We start from the raw sequence: 18,076 nt of genomic DNA on the forward strand, positions 1-18,076 counted from the left end.
AGCCTGTTTGTACACGAGTTAATTTGTCTATACATTATTTATATTAGACATGAATATTTACATCATTAGCCATAACTGTAAATACTGCGTAAACGTCGCGATAAAAACTGACCTCATTAATTTAATGGTTAGCTCAGCGTAAATACTCTATTTTATCTTACACCCAAACAAAAGTCTAATTCCGCATGTTTGCAGAGTCTGGCGTTTGTGGAATAGGTTTTTTTTAGTATTTTTACGATCGTACCATCTAACTTTCGTATTCTGGATTACTTATTTTTTTCAGTTCTTTATCTTTTAGGTAGAGATCAAAAAAATGTATTGAGCGTGGCTTAACGGTTGGTGTGCTCAGGCTGTAGATCTAAAGTTTAGTGGTTTGCGCCAAGACACGCTCTGCACTGTGAGGCTGTGGATGCGTCATAGGAGTTAAGTTAAAATATCAGTAATTGGTGCTGCTGACTGGCTAGCTGCCATTTTGATTGTTCTCTCCCGGCCCAGGCATGGCCAGATGGTTATGACACTCGACTCACAATCTGGTGGTCACGGGTTCAAATCCTTGTCACACCAAACATGCTAGTCCTTTCAGCCGTGGGGGCGTTATAATGTCACGGTCAATCCCACTATTCTTGGGTAAAAGACTAGCTCAGTTGTTGGCGATGAGTGTTGATAACTAGCTACGTTCCAATTTGATGTCTAATCCATCAGTTCATAAATTACGGACGGTTAGGTGCAGGTAATCGTTTGTGCAACATATCTTTCTGGAATAGCGTTTATAATTTCTTTAAAATGAATGTATTTTGCAGTTCCTGGTGACACACATTTATAGTTAAGCACGAAGCAGTGCAACAGGACATATGTGCTATGCCTACCAGATGTATCGAAATTGTAACTTTCCGCTATGCCAGTTAAGGGGAGAGGTAATATATATATATATATATATATATATTACAAATTATCTAAATCGTAAGTGTGGCTCGATCGTGTTTGTTTTACTTTTATTGTTTCTGACCATTTACTGTAACTATTCATCAAGTTGGTTTCAGCGATAAGCCTCATGGGTTAGCTTTTATAACAATAAAATTGAGGATTCGATCCCAACTGTGCAGGTACCTCTTGTTGGTATTGGAAGTCTTTATGTAGAAGCAAAAGAAATTTCAAAGAAAACGCTTTGATGTTTTCTATTACTTCTTAAAAGAAAACAGTGTTATTTGGATACCAACAAAAAAAAACAACTTCAGTGATTCAGCGTTAATTCTGAAAGCTTATAACGCTAAAAGCTGGGTTTCGATACCCGTGGTGGACAGAGCACAGGTAGCCCATTCTGTAGCTTTGTGCTTAACTACAAACAAACAAACGAACAAGGTAGTAAGCCTGAATATCGCCTCATGCGTATAGTTTCCCCAATAGTTCATCTGTAACTTTACGGATTTACAATGCTAAGATCCAGGGTTCGATTTTCTGCTGTGGACACAGCAGATAGTCTCTTACAAACACATTACACCAAGCCAAACCTTATGTGCTACGAGATCTTATCTTTTCTCGTTCAGCTCACATGGCCTGACGCCTAGGACGCTCGATTCATGAATTCAAATCCTCGTCGCTGAACATGCTCGCTCTTTCAGCCATGGGGACGTTTCTAATGTGACAACCAATTCCACTATTCGTTGGTGAAATGGTAGTTCAATGATTGGCGGTGGGTGGTTCTTACTAGCTTCATTCTCTCTAGCCTTTAAGTGCTAAATTAAGGATGGCTAACTGGAGAATTGATGAAAGCCATTGGTAGAATCTCAAGATACATCGATGACGCATCAGCAACTCAGACGATCCAACGATTTCGAACTCAAAAAAAAAAAAAAAAATTATACATAAAACATTTTTGGTTATTAAAAATATGCATTTCCTAAATTTGTGTTTCCTTAATTTGCAGAATGCCTACTGCATTATGGTATTAAGAAATACGTTGATATTGGCACACAAATATTCATTAATATTTATAGTTAACAGCCTCTAACAATTCACCATTTCTTTTGCAATCAGTGTCTTCCAACATGAATGCATTCAATATAAAATGGTTTTCTGACGGCTCGACGGTTAAACTGTGGGTTTAACTTATACCGCTAAAAATTCGAATTTCGATACCCGCGTTGAATCGAGGACAGATAATCCAATACGTAGCTTTGCGCATAGCAACAAACTAACTCTATATAGTGTACTTTTGTTTGTGGTAATAAAATTAGTATAGACGATGCAAACTTACACTCTGGTTTCACAGTAAACCAAGGATTATAACTGTTGCTTTCTTCTGTCCTTTGAAGATGACGAACCTGTGTTTCAACAAGTGTTCCAGGAACAAACGCTCAAGCCAGGAGCTTCGCTATCACTGAAATGCGTTTCTCAAGGTAATCCTTTACCTCAGGTCACGTGGTTACTGGATGGCATGCCCCTTCCTATGAATCCTCGCTTCTCTTTAGGTGATTACGTCACAGAGGACCAAACCGTAACAAGCTATGTGAATATCTCCAATGTCCGGCCAGAGGACGGAGGAAGTTACCAGTGTATAGCTAAGAACGACGTCAGTGAGGTTCGACATATGGAGCAAATAAGGGTGTACGGGCCCCCCTTCATAAGACCTATGAAAAACAAATCTGTTTTAACTGGAGAAATTCTGGAGCTTCAATGTCCAGTGGGTGGCTACCCAATTGAGTCAATTGTCTGGAAAAGAGGTGAGTCTCAAATACCAATTTTGAATAAATTATTGAAGAAATGTTTATTTTAATGTAACTGTACTACGTCACGATTTTGATTTTTTTTTGTTTCCCATTTTCTGCACGTGTATTTTCCTTAGACAGTTATAAGTATATAATTTGTTCCTGAAATATTCTTATGATACTGTTATATCTTGAAACTGATGTTAGAATATTGTTACAATCTCACATAATGATGACAAACTCACTTGAAGTAACAATGTATCTCCAGACGGCTGGTATGGGTATTAAAACAAAGTAGAGAACAACGTTTTGACCTTTTTAGGTCATCTTCAGGTGTTAACCTGAACATTGTTATGATTACTGTGATCCCCAGGACTTCTTGTTAGGATATTCCTATGATATCTGTTATATCTTGGGTTTGTTGTTAGAATATTGTTATGATTCTCTCTGTAGCACTTCTGTTACGTATTATAATTTATTTCGGACGAGTCTGTTTTATTATGTTACGTATGTTATGTATCACGATTTCAAACAGCCGAAATTAGAACTTAGAGGTTAATTAAATGTTGATATATATCAAATTTATGATATTTGCCAACGGGACTGATACACACGATTTTAAGTATATTTTAATATGCAAACAACAATACAATTTATAATAACAGTTCTTACAAATAATGATTTATACACAACAGTGTTACAAACTTACAGACAGTATTGAATCTTATATCTGGTCTGCCACTGAATATTTTATCGATGATCCAGGCCCATGACGAGCAAATTAATTGTGAGTTGATATTGTTAACCTAGTTTAAGCTAGCTAGCTTGGCTGGCCTCACACCGCTTATAAGTTTGCCTTTTACTGACGAAGATATTTAATGTCACCGTAGAAATACAAACGTCCGAAGCTAAACGGTTTGTCATGTACGAAATCTAAAACGTTCCTGGTGAAACTGTGTAATTTTTTTTCCGATTAATAGACGTTCATCACAATTATAACTTCCTATACCTATAGAGCATTGACTGTAGCTGACAACTAATAGTATTTCTCTGTCTATCGGCTAGCCACCTTTTATACAAATCACGCAAATTTGTAGACATTTCAACAATGATCTAGCGCGTTTTCGTAAAATAAATATATGTTGATTCTTAATCTCAAGAATCTTATACAAATTTACTAAACAGGCGGGACTTGCGCAATAGGCATCCATCTATATACGTTACATGCATAAAAAACTATACTGCAACAAATGTACGAAAATGAATGTACAAGAGTAAATCTATTACACTTATTATTCGGATATTCTTATGACTTTTATATCCTGGGCTTGTTGTCAGAATTTTGCTTTGATCTTATGTTATTTCTCTTCATTTCTGAATAATGTTTCGTTCTTCTTGTTAAAAGTTTAATTTGGTTTCAGAACCAAACCCAAAGCGCTTCTAGAAACATCAGAATACTTCTTCAGGCCATAATAACCTTCGGTAAAATGGCTCAAACTCGATGCCTTTATGACGTCACCTTCTTGATAATTCCGTATAATGTTAGCTGTAAAGCTTCGTAATTGTGTTTGTGTATATGGTAAAGTATGATACACTGTTATGTAATTTAATATACTACAATCCTTTATTTCGTTATACTTGAGTAATAAATTAAAATTTTATCTATCTGTCTATCTAACCACGTGATTCACGTAAGCCAAAGCTGCCCTGTTATTAAAATTAAATACCATTTTTGTAATTATGATTATAATGTAATTCTAATCCTTTGTTTACCGGAAGTCCTCCAAGAACAGATAAAATCGCATTATGACTTGCAGGTAGAATCTTCAGACCTGTCGTAGTTAAGTCTTTTAAATAATAATGTCCCTTACCAGTACGAGACACGACAGACGTATGAGATACATTTAGGTAGGCCTAATGTAATTTTGCCAAGAAATAATAATAATAGGCTTAAATAGTTTATTGTAGTACCCTGAAAATAAAAGAAAAACGTGGAAGGTTTGATGGGTGTTTTCTTCATAGCAAAGCCACATCTGTCTGTCTCTCTGCTAAGTCCACCGAGGGCATTCGAACCCTTGATTTCCGCGAAGTAAAACTACAGGCTTACCGCTGTCTTCCCAGTGGCAGTCCTAACCTTTCTTTTATGTAAATATGTTTTTATTGATGTATATGTTAAGTTAATATTGTTAAGAACAGCCATAAAACTGAGATGAAGTTATTACACTGTATAGCTTTCAAACAGAACTGTAGAATCATTGTGTTACTTTTAAAGTAGTGTATTTTGAATAGTTGCGCGTCATTCAGAACCAAATTGCACAGCAAGTTCGTGTTCCGTGTTATTTCTCCATCATATTAACCAGTTACAGAACATTTTTTGTGTAACATGTCCTGCTGCATTTCCCAGTATTACAGTATTTTATCACGTTTTTTTTTTCTGCATTCGTTCTTGTCTGGCCCGGCATGGCCAAGCGTGTTAAGGCGTTCGACTCGTAATCCGAGGGTCGCGGGTTCGAATCCCGGTCGCACCAAACATGCTCGCCCTTTCAGCCGTGGGGGCGATATAATGTAACGGTCAATCCCACTATTCGTTGGTAAAAAGAAGAGCCCAAGAGTTAGCGGTGGGTGGTGATGACTAGCTGCCTTCCCTCTAGTCTTACACTACTAAATGAGGGACGGCTAGCGCAGATAGCCCTCGAGTAGCTTTGCGCGAAATTAAAAAAAAAAATCCTTCAGCCGTGTAAAGTATCATACGTTTACCATGTAATTTTCTGATATCACGTGACAATGATTTTCCATTTTTAACAAAACATTAGTTCATTTTACTGCCAGCATTTTTCATTGTGTTTCTTGTTTCCTACGTTGTGCTGGGTGTGTGTGTGTCTGTCCTACCTTTTTAATGATTGAAAGGCGCTTACATACTTAGCAGCGCAAAGTTGCTTGTACTAAATTTGCTACAAACTACTGGTAACTGCGGATATTAACTATCGATGTGGTATGTATATTGATTTAGTAAAGAAACAGGTTGCATCAGATAGCGAAAAACATGGTCCAACTTTCACAAGTAAAACAACAAAACAAACTGAATCAAAATTGAATGTTGCACACCAAGAGCTGACGGAAGCAACGGAAATCGTTAAGACTAATATTCTAGATAAATAAATAGTACCATTATTGACATGTTCGTCTTTCCAGTTCTCTTAATGAGCTGATAACGGATTTCAAGCAGTTGTATGTAAAAATAGCATTTAATATTTATTTTGCCCCCCACGGACTAACTTTGTTTTTCATTATTATTTTAGTCCCAGAACTAATCTTGTTTTTCATTATTATTATTATTATTTTAGTCCCAGAACTCATTATGTGAGCTGGAATGATGGTAGGTAAACTAATCCACTTCAAATACTGATTTGTATGTAGTGTGTAACGTTTTATGCTAAGGGGCTTAATACTGTTAATAATTGGTTTGGTTTGCTTTGAATTTCGCGCAAAGCTACAAGAGGGCCATCTGCGCTATCCGTCCCTAATTTTGCAGTGTAAGACTAGAAGGAAGGCAGCTAGTCATCACCACCCACCGCCAACTCTTAGACCACTCTTTTACCAACGAATAATTGGATTGACCGTAACATTATAACGCCCCTACAGCTGAAAGGGCGAGCATGTTTGGTGCAACAGGGATTCGAATCCGCGACTGACAGATTACGAGTCGCGTGCCTTAACCACTTGACTATGCCGGGCCCTACTGTTAATTAACTCACACTATACAATAGTGTTTTTTTCTTCATATTCCTGTTAATTAGGCCTAAAATACATGTTTTACGGAACTTTGACTTAAAATCCTTTATATGCTAATTAAGAGGATAGAAATAAACGTCACGATACTATGATCATTTTTTCATAAATATTAAACCTATTAAGCAGGATAAAAATAAGTTAAGCTCTGTAGGTTGTTTTCCTTTTTTTTTCTGAATTGTGGTTCTTTAAACTTGTCCAAGCTTTCTGTGCTTTAACATAAAAGGCTTATAACGCAAATATAGGGTTGGATCCCTGCAGTGGGTATGGTTAAACATGTAGATTGTTGTGTATAAGTTATTGTTAAAATGTTGTATTGCTTCCAGCTACGAAACTGCTTACAAATACTATTATATTGGTTGTTTGCTTGTTATTAAGCAACAAGCTAATCATTGGGCTGTATTAACCTGCTCCCGCCAAGGATATCGAAACCCGGTTTTTGCAGTTATAAGCCTACAAAATTATCGCTGAACCACTGGGATGTACCATATTGAAAACTACACGTTTTGATAACATCATACGAACTCTTATCTCTTCTCTTTTCTATAAACCACTAAAGATCTTCGCAGCTGAAACAAAGAGAAATATTTTCAATGCTGTACTGATAACAGAATAATTTCCAACACAACAGCTTTATGTCCTTGCACGATGTTTAAGAACCGTGCTTTGTTACAAATAGTAATATAACCGTAAACAGTCATTTTACTGTCTGTGTGTCTACATAAATATAAAATCGTTTTTACTGCCGTTTGTTCTTTCCCTTTCGCTTATTCATAAAGTTATATCGACTCATAATTACGTGTATAGAGTTCGCTACTATCTACTTGGAACGTGATGACAGATTTCTCCAACGCATCTATGGAATTAGAGACATAAAACTGTGATCCGAATTTCCAACTATAAAACAGGAATAATACTGGAACTAATGGAGCGCTGAGAAAACTGTTTTACAATATTTTAAGAATGTATGAATGCGTAACATAGCTCATAAAGCTCCAAGCAATACATAATAGCGTGTGTTTTTTCATGTTGTTCGATTAGTAAGGTTCCATGTTTATGAGCCCGTATATTTCTCTGAGAATGATTTAACGTGTGAGTAGACGCTTTTTTTGTCGAATGAATGCGTCATGCCGAGAAGGAAAATATCAGTTTAATAACCGCTATTCGTGCTGGATAATAAAACCTGGAATAAAAAACACAATGTATATATTATAAGGATAATATTTCAAGACGTTGACAAACAATCGAATTTATATGACACTCGTAACAACTAGGTACAGCACGAGCAGATTATTACAAATGAGGATCATTCAAACATTTTCTTATTTTTCCTTCATTTTGTCTATTTCCTGTTGATGTAATTTCTTTCAGAACAGCGTATTGTTTGTTTGTTTTTTTCCCTAGAAATAACAGACACAAATAAATTGTATCTCTTGCTCTGATTAACGAACCTTTAAACACTTCTTTGTTAAAAACAAAATTCAAATTATTCGTTTAAGGCTCCGTCATTCTAGTAAATGAAATCATGAGTATCATAAATCAAAGTGGAGGTAGGCCCGACATGGCCAGGTAGTTAAGATACTTGACTCGTAATATGAGGGTCGCGGGTTCGAGTCCCTGTCACACCAAACACGCACGCCCTTTCAGCCGTGGGGGCGTTATAATATGACGGTCAATCCCACTATTCGTTGCTAAAAGAGTAGCCCAAGAGTTGGCGGTGGGTGGTAATGACTAGCTGCCTTTACTTTAGTCTTACACTGCTAAATTAGGGACGGCTAGCGCAGATAGCCTCCATGTAGCTTTGCGCGAAATAAAAAAAAAAACGTACAAAATGCAAGAGAACACAGAGATAAAAACTCGTGTTCTGTAAAACATAATTAGAACCACGTTGTTAAATACCAATAATTACAAGAAAAATTCTCCGATATAATATGATAAATCTCGCAGACTGGTATTCTTTAATACCATTGATAAGACATTAGAATCATCCTCACCTGCTTTGCACTAGACTGTAGATATTCAGGTAATTTTAGTTTTCATGGTATAGTATCGCACTCTGGTGGTACTAATGGTTAGTTGCATTGAAATAGTTAGGCAGCTCTTTAACTACAGAACATAAGTAAATCAAAGTTCTTGTGCATTTCTACGAGTTGGAAATTAATACCCGCAAGTTTGGTTTGTTTTACATTTCGCGCAAAGCTACAGGAGGACTATCTGCGCTAGTCGTCCCTAATTTAGCAGCGTAAGACTAAAGGGAAGACAGCTAGTCATCATCACCCACCGCCAACTCTTGGGCTACTCTTGTATCAACGAATAGTGGGATTGACCGTCATTTTATAACGTCCCCACGGCTTAAAGGGCGAGCATGTTTCGTGTGACTGGGATTTAAGTTGTAGAAACTGTGATTACGTAAGGTATTTTAACAACCAAATGATAAAATAAGAATAAAAGCTAAAGTTATTTAATTACAAAAACAAAAATCTCACGTGAATGGTACAAAACAAATATATTCCTTTAACACCATGAAGTAACGACGTTATTAATGAAAGAAACCTAAAGGCCTAATCCTCAGAGATGTGTAGAAATTGTAATTTATATATCCGCTTGGAAACCTAAAACTAAAAAAATGAGTTTCAGTCACTAATAGACTTTTTTACTATTATTTTAAGCGCGAACCAAAACCTTCTGATCGAATTTTAATATGATTGAAACGAATACAAAAATTAATTAATCTTAACGTAGAGCGCACATAATTATAAAACTTCCATATTGCTGAAATGTGTTTTGAAGGAGCTACAATTCAGGCCTTTATTGAAAATATTCTATACTGAAAGGTTTATTCGAACTAATCAGCATGCCCTCCAGTTTCACACCAAACATGCTCGTTCTTTTAGCCGTGGGGGCGATATATAATGTTACGATCAATCCCACTATTAGTTGGTAAAAGAGTAGCCCAAGAATTGGCAGTGGGTGGTAATGACTAGCTGCCTTTACTTTAGTCTTACACTGCTAAATTAGGGATGGCTAGCGCAGATAGCCATCGTGTAGCTTTGCGCGAAATTCAAAACAAACCAAACCAAGTCTTCAGCTCGAATGTGGGCAGTTATATTTAGATTAAGCACAAAGCTACACAATGGGCCATCTGTGCTCTGCCCACCACGAGTATCAAAACCAGGTTTTTAGCGTTGAAAGTCCGCAGACATACCACTGAGCCACTGTGGGGCTAATTTCATGATAAATCATATATACTAGACTGGTTTTGAATTTCGCGCAAAACTATTCGAGGTCTATCTGTGCTAGCCGTCCCTAATTTAGCAGTGTAAGACTAGAGGGAAGGCAGCTATCATCATCCACCACCAACTCTTGGGCTACTCTTTTACCAACGAATAGTGGGATTGACCGTAACATTATAACGCCCCCACGGCTGAAAGGGCGAGCATGTTTGGTGTGACGGGGATTCGAACACGCGACCCTCAGATTACGAATCGAACGCCTTAACACACTTGGCCATGCCTGGCCTAGAATGTGGGCAAGCGGTAAGTTTACGAACTTTCAAAATAATCTTTATAATATAAAACTAATAATAAACCTAAACGAAAAGTTACTTGTTTATCTTAGGGGACAAAGCCTCCAAAATAAATCCTACAATATTTACTTTAATATTTCTGTACTGGTTTAATAGCTCTTATATCATCGCGATCCCAACCACTTCTGCGAGCTGGTGTCATAACGTAGATGGTCCAGCCATATGATGATTCCAATGGTTGCACGGTTCGTGTTGAAATCACAGTAAACAAAAAAAAACCGTCAGTAAAATTTACAGTTGAACTATTTACGAGGCATTCCTGCCTCCTGTTCAGTTTCACGTTGTCTTCGGCACGTGACCCCGGAACTTCGAATCCCATTAAGGACACCGGAGGTCAAGGAGCTGTCTTAAAGTAACCTTGAAAGGCGCTGAGATAAAGCAGGTCATTTGATTAAGTAACTTTAATTTTTTCTACAGTTGTCACTTTTGATTATATCTTCTTGTTCATGTTTAATCGACGTGATGTCCAGAATCTCTCATATGAAGAAAAATGACGTTGTGTGTTTGTCTTCACATTTGATATATTTTTTGTTCAGAAACTATCGTGTCAACACTTCTTTCGGTTTCACCTACATAACCTTTATCACAGAATTGACATGATATGATATGTGGGCCTTCCTTTTAATTTCCGGTGTTTTCTGCTTGAAGTTATTTTTAATGGTACTCATATGTTTGCTAACAAGAATACTGATGCGGATTTTGAAAGCGCTGACTGTTATCACTTAAGTATGTTAATTTCGCATCTAAGATAGGCCTAGCAAGGTATAGTGTGAATTATAAGTGTTAAGGCGTGCGACTCGTAATCTGAGGGTCGCGGGTTCGCATCCCGGTCGCGCCAAACATGCTCGTCCTTTCAGCCGTGTGAGCGTTATAATGTCACGGTCAATCCCACTATTCGTCGGTAAAAGAGTAGCCCAAGAGTTGGCGGTGGGTGGTGATGATTAGCTGCCTTTCCTCTAGTCTTACACTGCTAAATTAGGGACGGCTAGCACAGATAGCCCTCGAGTAGCTTTGTGCGAAATTCAAAAAACAAACAAACAAATTATTAGTGTATTGACCCGTTTTCATGTAGATGTGTTTCGTCAACTTGGTAATGTAAGAAAGTTAAGGAATACATCTTCCCCCTTCCCTCCCCGTAGAGGTCGTAACAAGTCGGTGTCAATGTAAACAAATTATTTTTATCGATAAATTACAAGCTTGCAGATAAACTGTGTTGTATTTAATCATGGCCAGCCTAATATTACTTACTATACCAACCTACCAGTTTACAGAGTACACATTGCTTTCTCTTGTAACTAAAATAATAAATCAACTCAGTTCTTAGGTTGTGTTAAACAGAAATACTTCTGTCTACAATCTTAAAAACAACCACAACACACACACACAAAACAGTGGCACCGCAGCGTGTCTGCAGTTTCGATACCTATAGTGGGCAGAGCACAGATAGCCCAATGTGTAGCTTAACTACAAACTAACAAACATAAAACTATCTTCAAGGAAAAAAAAAATCAAACCAAGCAGGAATATTTTCGAAGATATTAAGTTTGTAAAATACAAAGTTCATTGTAATTATTCGACAATCAATAAAAAACATTCGGTTGAACAAACCAATATTTAATACCTTTCCAAAGTCACCATATAATGATAGAATATAAGAATCTTGGTAAACCATCTTATCACGCAAACTATATGTTTTTGTTGTTTTTTATCCTTTGGAATTTCTACCTCGCTGAACAAAGTAAATATTGAAAGTTACTAGTAATAATTCTGCGGATATAGAATATTCTGTATGGAACGTCCCATGCACGCGCACGAAACAAAAAACAACAAAACTTTGCTATCATAGTAAGTGTATTTGTTAAATAGAAGATTAAGTATGAATAGTTTTAATAATTACTTTAATGATGTAACTTAGCCCCCACCTCTCTGAACTGGACAGCTTTACTAGTGATAACAATGCTTGAATCAGTACAATAAACTTTACTCCAACGTGGTCCTAAACAATGGTAAACGTACTTATTTAATTATAGAACAAGACTAAAATATTTGCAACAATAAGATAATGGATAATACACTTTATCCAATAATAATCACTAATACTGTCTTCACAACAAGATTTAAGTAATTAGAACAATAAATGTTTTCAGTTTATTTTTGTAATTATGATTTTAATTACATACTACTTTATATCTAACCGAAGAATTAATATATTGATGGTTAAGGCGCTCGACTCGTAATTTGAGGGTCGCGGGTTCGAATCCCTGCTACATCAAACATGCTCGCCCTTTCAGCCGTGTGGACGTTATAATGTGACGGTCAATTCCACTATTTGTTGGTAAAAGAGTAGCCCAAAAGTTGGCGGTGGATGGTGATGACTAGCTGCTTTCCCTCTAGTCTTACAATACTAAATTAGGGACGGCTGGCGCAGGTAGCCCTCGTGTAGCTTTGCGCGAAATTCAAAAAACAAAGAAACATTTAAAATATTTTTTTTAAATTATGAAACTTTCTTTCGTTCAGTTCTTTTTTTCTTTTTTGCTTACTTTTCCCTTCGATATTATATTTTCATCAAGGTGGCGTGAATCTACTTATACACACAAATGACAAAATACAAACGAAACGAAATGTGATTGAAATCCACCTAATTCTAAACAATGTAATTTTCTTCATCATGCAAAGTTGAGAATACACGCGGGCTTCATTTGTAGCACTTTAATTCTTAGTCTCTTCGTTTATATTAAACGTGGCTTATGGACCTTATACCCATTTTGTAGAAATATTCAAAAGTGGAAATATGTCAAATTTATAATTTAGTGCTTAGCGTGCCGGTTTCTGAAACCGGTTCATGATCTACATCAAATTGTCGAAGAAAACACAGTTTACATTTTGGGATCGTGGACAAGAGTAGCGTTCAAATAACACTATTCAGTGAGACAAGAGTGGTCGGAAAGTTGGCGGCAAGTGTTGTTAGCTAATGCCCATTTCTTAATATATGCTCGAAATTTGCAAACAAAAATTATTTATCTCTTTGTTTATAGTTAACCACAAACTACAAATTTAACTATTTCTGCTCTGCTGACTGTGGATATATAGATACACAATTTTTAACATTATAAGCCCTTAGACTTAACGTTATGCTACCGAAAGGGGGAGTCGTTCTCATCTTATTGTATTTCAAGCTGCACTTATCTTTAGTGATATGTATGAATGTGTAATTCCTATACTAAAAATATAGATAGATATAATTTGTGTACCCGAGCATAGATGTAGTGGGGAAAAAAAAACTGTATATTTAAATAACTTTCATTCAAAATTAAAACCAAGTTATTATGAATATTATAATTAAGTAAAATAAATTTAAAAAGGGCGTTTTAACCTCAGGTTAAAAAACAAAAAAAAACAACAAGAGATTTATTTCGTTAACCACAATTGGTAACATTATCGGAAAACGTCAGACGTATGTATCTACATTTACCTTTGAAATAGTGCACTACTATTTAACCAAATCAGCGTTAGGCCTGAATCTTCGTATATTGAGTGACATAATCTTTTTTTCTTTTTTTTTTCAGAGACTAACATACGATATCAGTGTTTATTATTTCAATACATTCGGTAAGATTTTTCTCTCAGCGAGACAAGACAACTCTGGCAACTTGTCTAGAAGAAGTAAATCTATGACTTATCGAAACGCCAGTTGTTTGCCAACAGTTAATATATATTAATGCTTTAGGGTTATTGATTACAAGGTTGTCATGAGACGGACAACGTAATGAACTGTTCCGTACCAGAAATGGAAGAATTTATTCGTTAAGTTGTTGTTGGCTGTCGTCGACCGATGCCGTAGCAGGCGGAATACACTTATTTTTTTTTCTTCTTTATCGTTGTGTGCAATCCCTTTTCTTTTATCTTTCTAACTGGTGTGGTTTTCAATTATTTGCACACTGCAACCGCTTATAACACGTGTGATTACTTAGGCCTATGTGTAAAACGTTGAAGTAGCGTAGCAAAGTTTTAGACAGTTTTGTAGCCTTCGTACCTTGTAAGCCTGACATGTTTTTAACAGTTTTTGTCGTGTTCGCTCTCTATAGGCCTCAAATATTTTTACAGTTTTTTGGGTTTTTTTATAGCAACTTGTTATCAAACGACTTTGGAAAATAATGTTATTTTCAGAATCTAAGTAGTTTACTTTCTGGTAGATTATCCCTAAGTAATAATTAAACTTAGTTTGTTTAATAAACTGACTAAACATTCAATAGGTTAAAAACAAAAAGACGAAAGTAATTTATGTATAATTGATGTTCAAAGAAATCAAATGTTTTAATATTTTTGTACACATGATCATGTAAAACCATGTGTTTTAATAATTTAAGCAGGTGTTGTTGTACACATGATCATGTAAAACCAGGCTATGTATCCAAGATAAAAAGTCAAATAGCACACACGCAATACTCTTATTTTTTAAAATTGACTGCTTTTTAATGGTCAACATGCTCGTCTGCACCTTACATTTGTTTAAAGGTTTACAGTACATTACACTAAATGAGTTTAGTAATGTTTCACAGCATATCACACGAAATGAGTTCAATAAAATTTTACAGCATATCACGCAGAGTTAAAAAAGTTCTACAGCACATCACACTAAATACGAACAACGTTTTACAGCATATCACACTGGATAAGAGCAATATATTTTAACATTGCTACACACTAAATGAATGCAATATAGTTTCACAGTATTCGCACTAAATGATTTTGACCTCTAAATTTAGAGTATTTTTCTTAATTCTGTGAAACCGAATCCAAGGTACTTCTTTGTTTATAGATATACGTGTTGTTACAAAAACTGTAAATGAAATCGAACGCTTATTGAGGTTTTGAGTTCACAATAGCTGTGTTTTTATTCAAATTGATCGATAGAGTGGTCATTAACTTGTTTCAATGTCCTTCTTCATCTATGTTTCTGTTGGTCGGTCATTGGTTTTTAACATCATCTACAACATTGATGTTTTTGTTGATAGCATTAGAAAGTACAGGATGTAACTTATTAATTTTGTAATGAATGACTTAGCTTGATGTTTTTTTTCTCGTGGTTTTATTTACATCACTACTTACGTTTTCAACACTTCTGTAAAATGTAAGTCCAGCTTCGAAACTTCTGATAGTTTGTTCCATTTACTGTGTGTTTACACGAACTGTAACACGTCATATTGTGTTCCTTTATTACTATCTGTCACTGGTATTTCTAATAACCTGTAATTTTGAACTGACACGACACAAACTGCAAAAACGTTTGGTACGACACACTAAATAACGAATTACTTAGTTTCTTATATTAAAACATAATTTCTTTGTGTATCTTTTATCTTGATAAAATATTTTTTATAATTCATCATTTAGAGTTTTAACTTAGAAAAGTAAAAATAAATCCATAATTAAAAAAAATGAATTTAATAAATATATTGACTTATCACTAATTCAGCGCAGTATCTTGGACGAATGTTTACAATTATACTTCATTAAGTTGTGTATTAGTTGAAAATAATCAAAAGTTCATCTACCTTCCACATTAACCGTTTTTTGTATATTCAATAGAGGGCGCTAGCTTACCATACAACCACAGACAGAAAGTTTATACAAACGGCACCCTGATTGTGCAAAATGTTGATCGAACCACTGATGAAGGAACGTATGTCTGCCAGGCAAATGACAAGGAGGGTAGAACGGCTGAAAATAGCATTTTAATATCTGTTTTAGGTAATGCTGTAATTATGTCACTAATGATGTTATTTACAAATGTTGAAATATTACTGGTTTATACATCTATTTTACATTTTCAACCTTTTCTAAGTGTTATTTCATATTGTGTTCCATGTAATATTGTATTGTTAATACACAAAAAAACTTAAATCTATAATATTTTCGAGCAAACTCATCGTTTCTTGATTCATATATGGTTAGGGCGTTTAACTCGCAATCTACGGGTCTTGGGTTCGAATCTCCCACAATGGATTTTCTCGCCCTTTAAATCGTGGGGCGTTATAATGTGACGATCAATCTCACTATTCGTTGGTAAAATAGTAGCCCAAGATTGGACGTTTGGTGGTGATGACAAGCTGCCTTCCCTCTTCTTACACTGCTAAATTAGGGACGGCTAGCGCAGATAGCCCTCCTGTAGTTTTGCGCGAATTTAAAAAAAAAAAAAAAACAGAAAAACAACAAGCTTTATAATAAAAGTGAGATATTAATGAAAAAGCTGTCTACAACATTTACCTTACTTATTCCGTTTTACCATTATTAGTTTGGTTATTTTAGCGCAAAATCACATTAGGCTACCTTCTATGTCCACTGCAGAGAATCGAACCCTATATTTGAGCGTTTCAAGTCGGTAAACTTAGCTGCTACCTCGCTTTTAACAGTATGAAATTAAGATAGTATCTTTTTGGATTTAAAACCACGAGGATTGAAACATATACAGGGTAGCCCGTAAGTCCCTACCCATCCATATATCTCATGTATCCAATATATCTGTGTGGTGTCACCAGTATTCTTGCGCTCAAGTACCCACGTACTTGTCACAATACGTTCTTCAAGTGCAAATTGGCTTACATCGGCCATATTTCTCTGAAAAAAAAGAAACAAATTTATAACACATGCGTAATTGAATACAACATAATAACATATGGATGGGTAGGGACTTACGGGCTACCCTGTATTGTTTTCCTTATTGTTCTGTAGTCCGGCCCTTCATCGAGCCATTCAGATTCCCGCCTTCTCTTCACTTCGGGCAGAGGTTCAACGTCATGTGTGTTGTTACAAAGGGAGATCCTCCAGTGGACATCAGGTGGCTGAAAGACGGACGGAACATTGCTGACTACCTGGGGATCAGAGAACTTCGTGTCACTGACTTTTCATCAACTTTAGTGTTCGATTCTGTTCGCCCAGAATACAACGGAAACTATACCTGTCAGGCTAGCAACTCAGCTGGAATCTCAAACCACACGGCTACCATGGTTATCCATGGTAAGTGTCTCCACCTGAACATTTATAATACATATGGACTAAAACGTCAACAGTCAAATTCCAAGATCGCGATGAAGCGCAGTTTTATTTCTGAGGAGTTAATTAAAAATTAATTGTACACTATTATTAAGATAACAGAAGTAGTTCGCAGTAAATGTTGTGGTATTTACGATTGTTAACACTGAAACTCTAATCTTACTGCGGAGCAATACTTCAAAATTTTTTAACCATGCAGTACAGCAAAACCTCATGCTCATGAGATATTTACATCTGTATTAGCATAGACAGCAAATATTTTAAGTTATAAGAAAACTCTGGCCCATGTCGTACATCCTGACCGATGTCTTGTGGTCGTTTGTTGTTCCTTAAATCACGTAACACTCCAAAGCAGTTTCTTAACTCAAAACTAACACATATATTCTCCAATTTCAGTAATTCTTAACCTCTTAATTTCAACAAAAATATGTATGTCTCTCGTTCTCGTTGTTCAAGGTCATTCATTCCGTACTAATTTGGGGGAATTTTTATAAATGCAGTTTTTGAAAATTGTTTACACCTACATTTTGAGCACGGGCCAGTACTAGTGTACAGCATCGTGGCTTTTAGAGTTCAATGCTACCGAAAAAAACAACAACAAAAAACGTGGCCCCCATTTGTGGGCCGTGAATGCATTATAAGTGTAAAAGTCAAACCCCAAGATTTAAGCAGACAATTGTAGCCCAAAGATTGGCGGTAGGTGCTCTTAACCAGTTGTGTTCCCTATATTTTATAAGTTCAGTTACACTTTTTATAAGGAGTAGTCTAAGAGTTGGCGTTGAGTGACATTATTTACCTTCCTTTAGAGTAATATTACCTCTAAGTTAATGAGGGATAGAGATAAACACACTCTACAATTTGTGTTCCAGCTGAAGAACACATTTTATTATTTAATACATTCAATAGCTTATTATTCGTGTCTTTGTTTTTCCTTCCCTTGAGA

General features: G+C 35.9%; 1 protein-coding gene across 7 annotated transcripts in view; it reads left to right on the plus strand.

Annotated features, from left to right (window-relative positions):
* LOC143246627 (cell adhesion molecule Dscam1-like) overlaps positions 1-18,076 on the plus strand; it is a 254,917-nt gene that overhangs the window by 84,946 nt on the left and 151,895 nt on the right. For all 7 annotated transcript variants that reach the window (XR_013026080.1, XM_076493668.1, XM_076493670.1 and 4 more), the window contains 3 exons: positions 2,313-2,720; positions 15,670-15,831; positions 16,813-17,097. Coding sequence is in view for 6 of the 7 variants with exons in the window: in XM_076493668.1 (XP_076349783.1) it covers positions 2,313-2,720; positions 15,670-15,831; positions 16,813-17,097 (855 nt within the window). In the remaining variant the exon portion in view is untranslated. The remainder of the gene's footprint in view (positions 1-2,312; positions 2,721-15,669; positions 15,832-16,812; positions 17,098-18,076) is intronic.

The sequence above is a fragment of the Tachypleus tridentatus genome, chromosome 3 (genome assembly GCF_004210375.1).
Source record: "Tachypleus tridentatus isolate NWPU-2018 chromosome 3, ASM421037v1, whole genome shotgun sequence".
In the NCBI taxonomy this organism is placed as follows: Eukaryota; Metazoa; Arthropoda; class Merostomata; order Xiphosura; family Limulidae; genus Tachypleus; species Tachypleus tridentatus.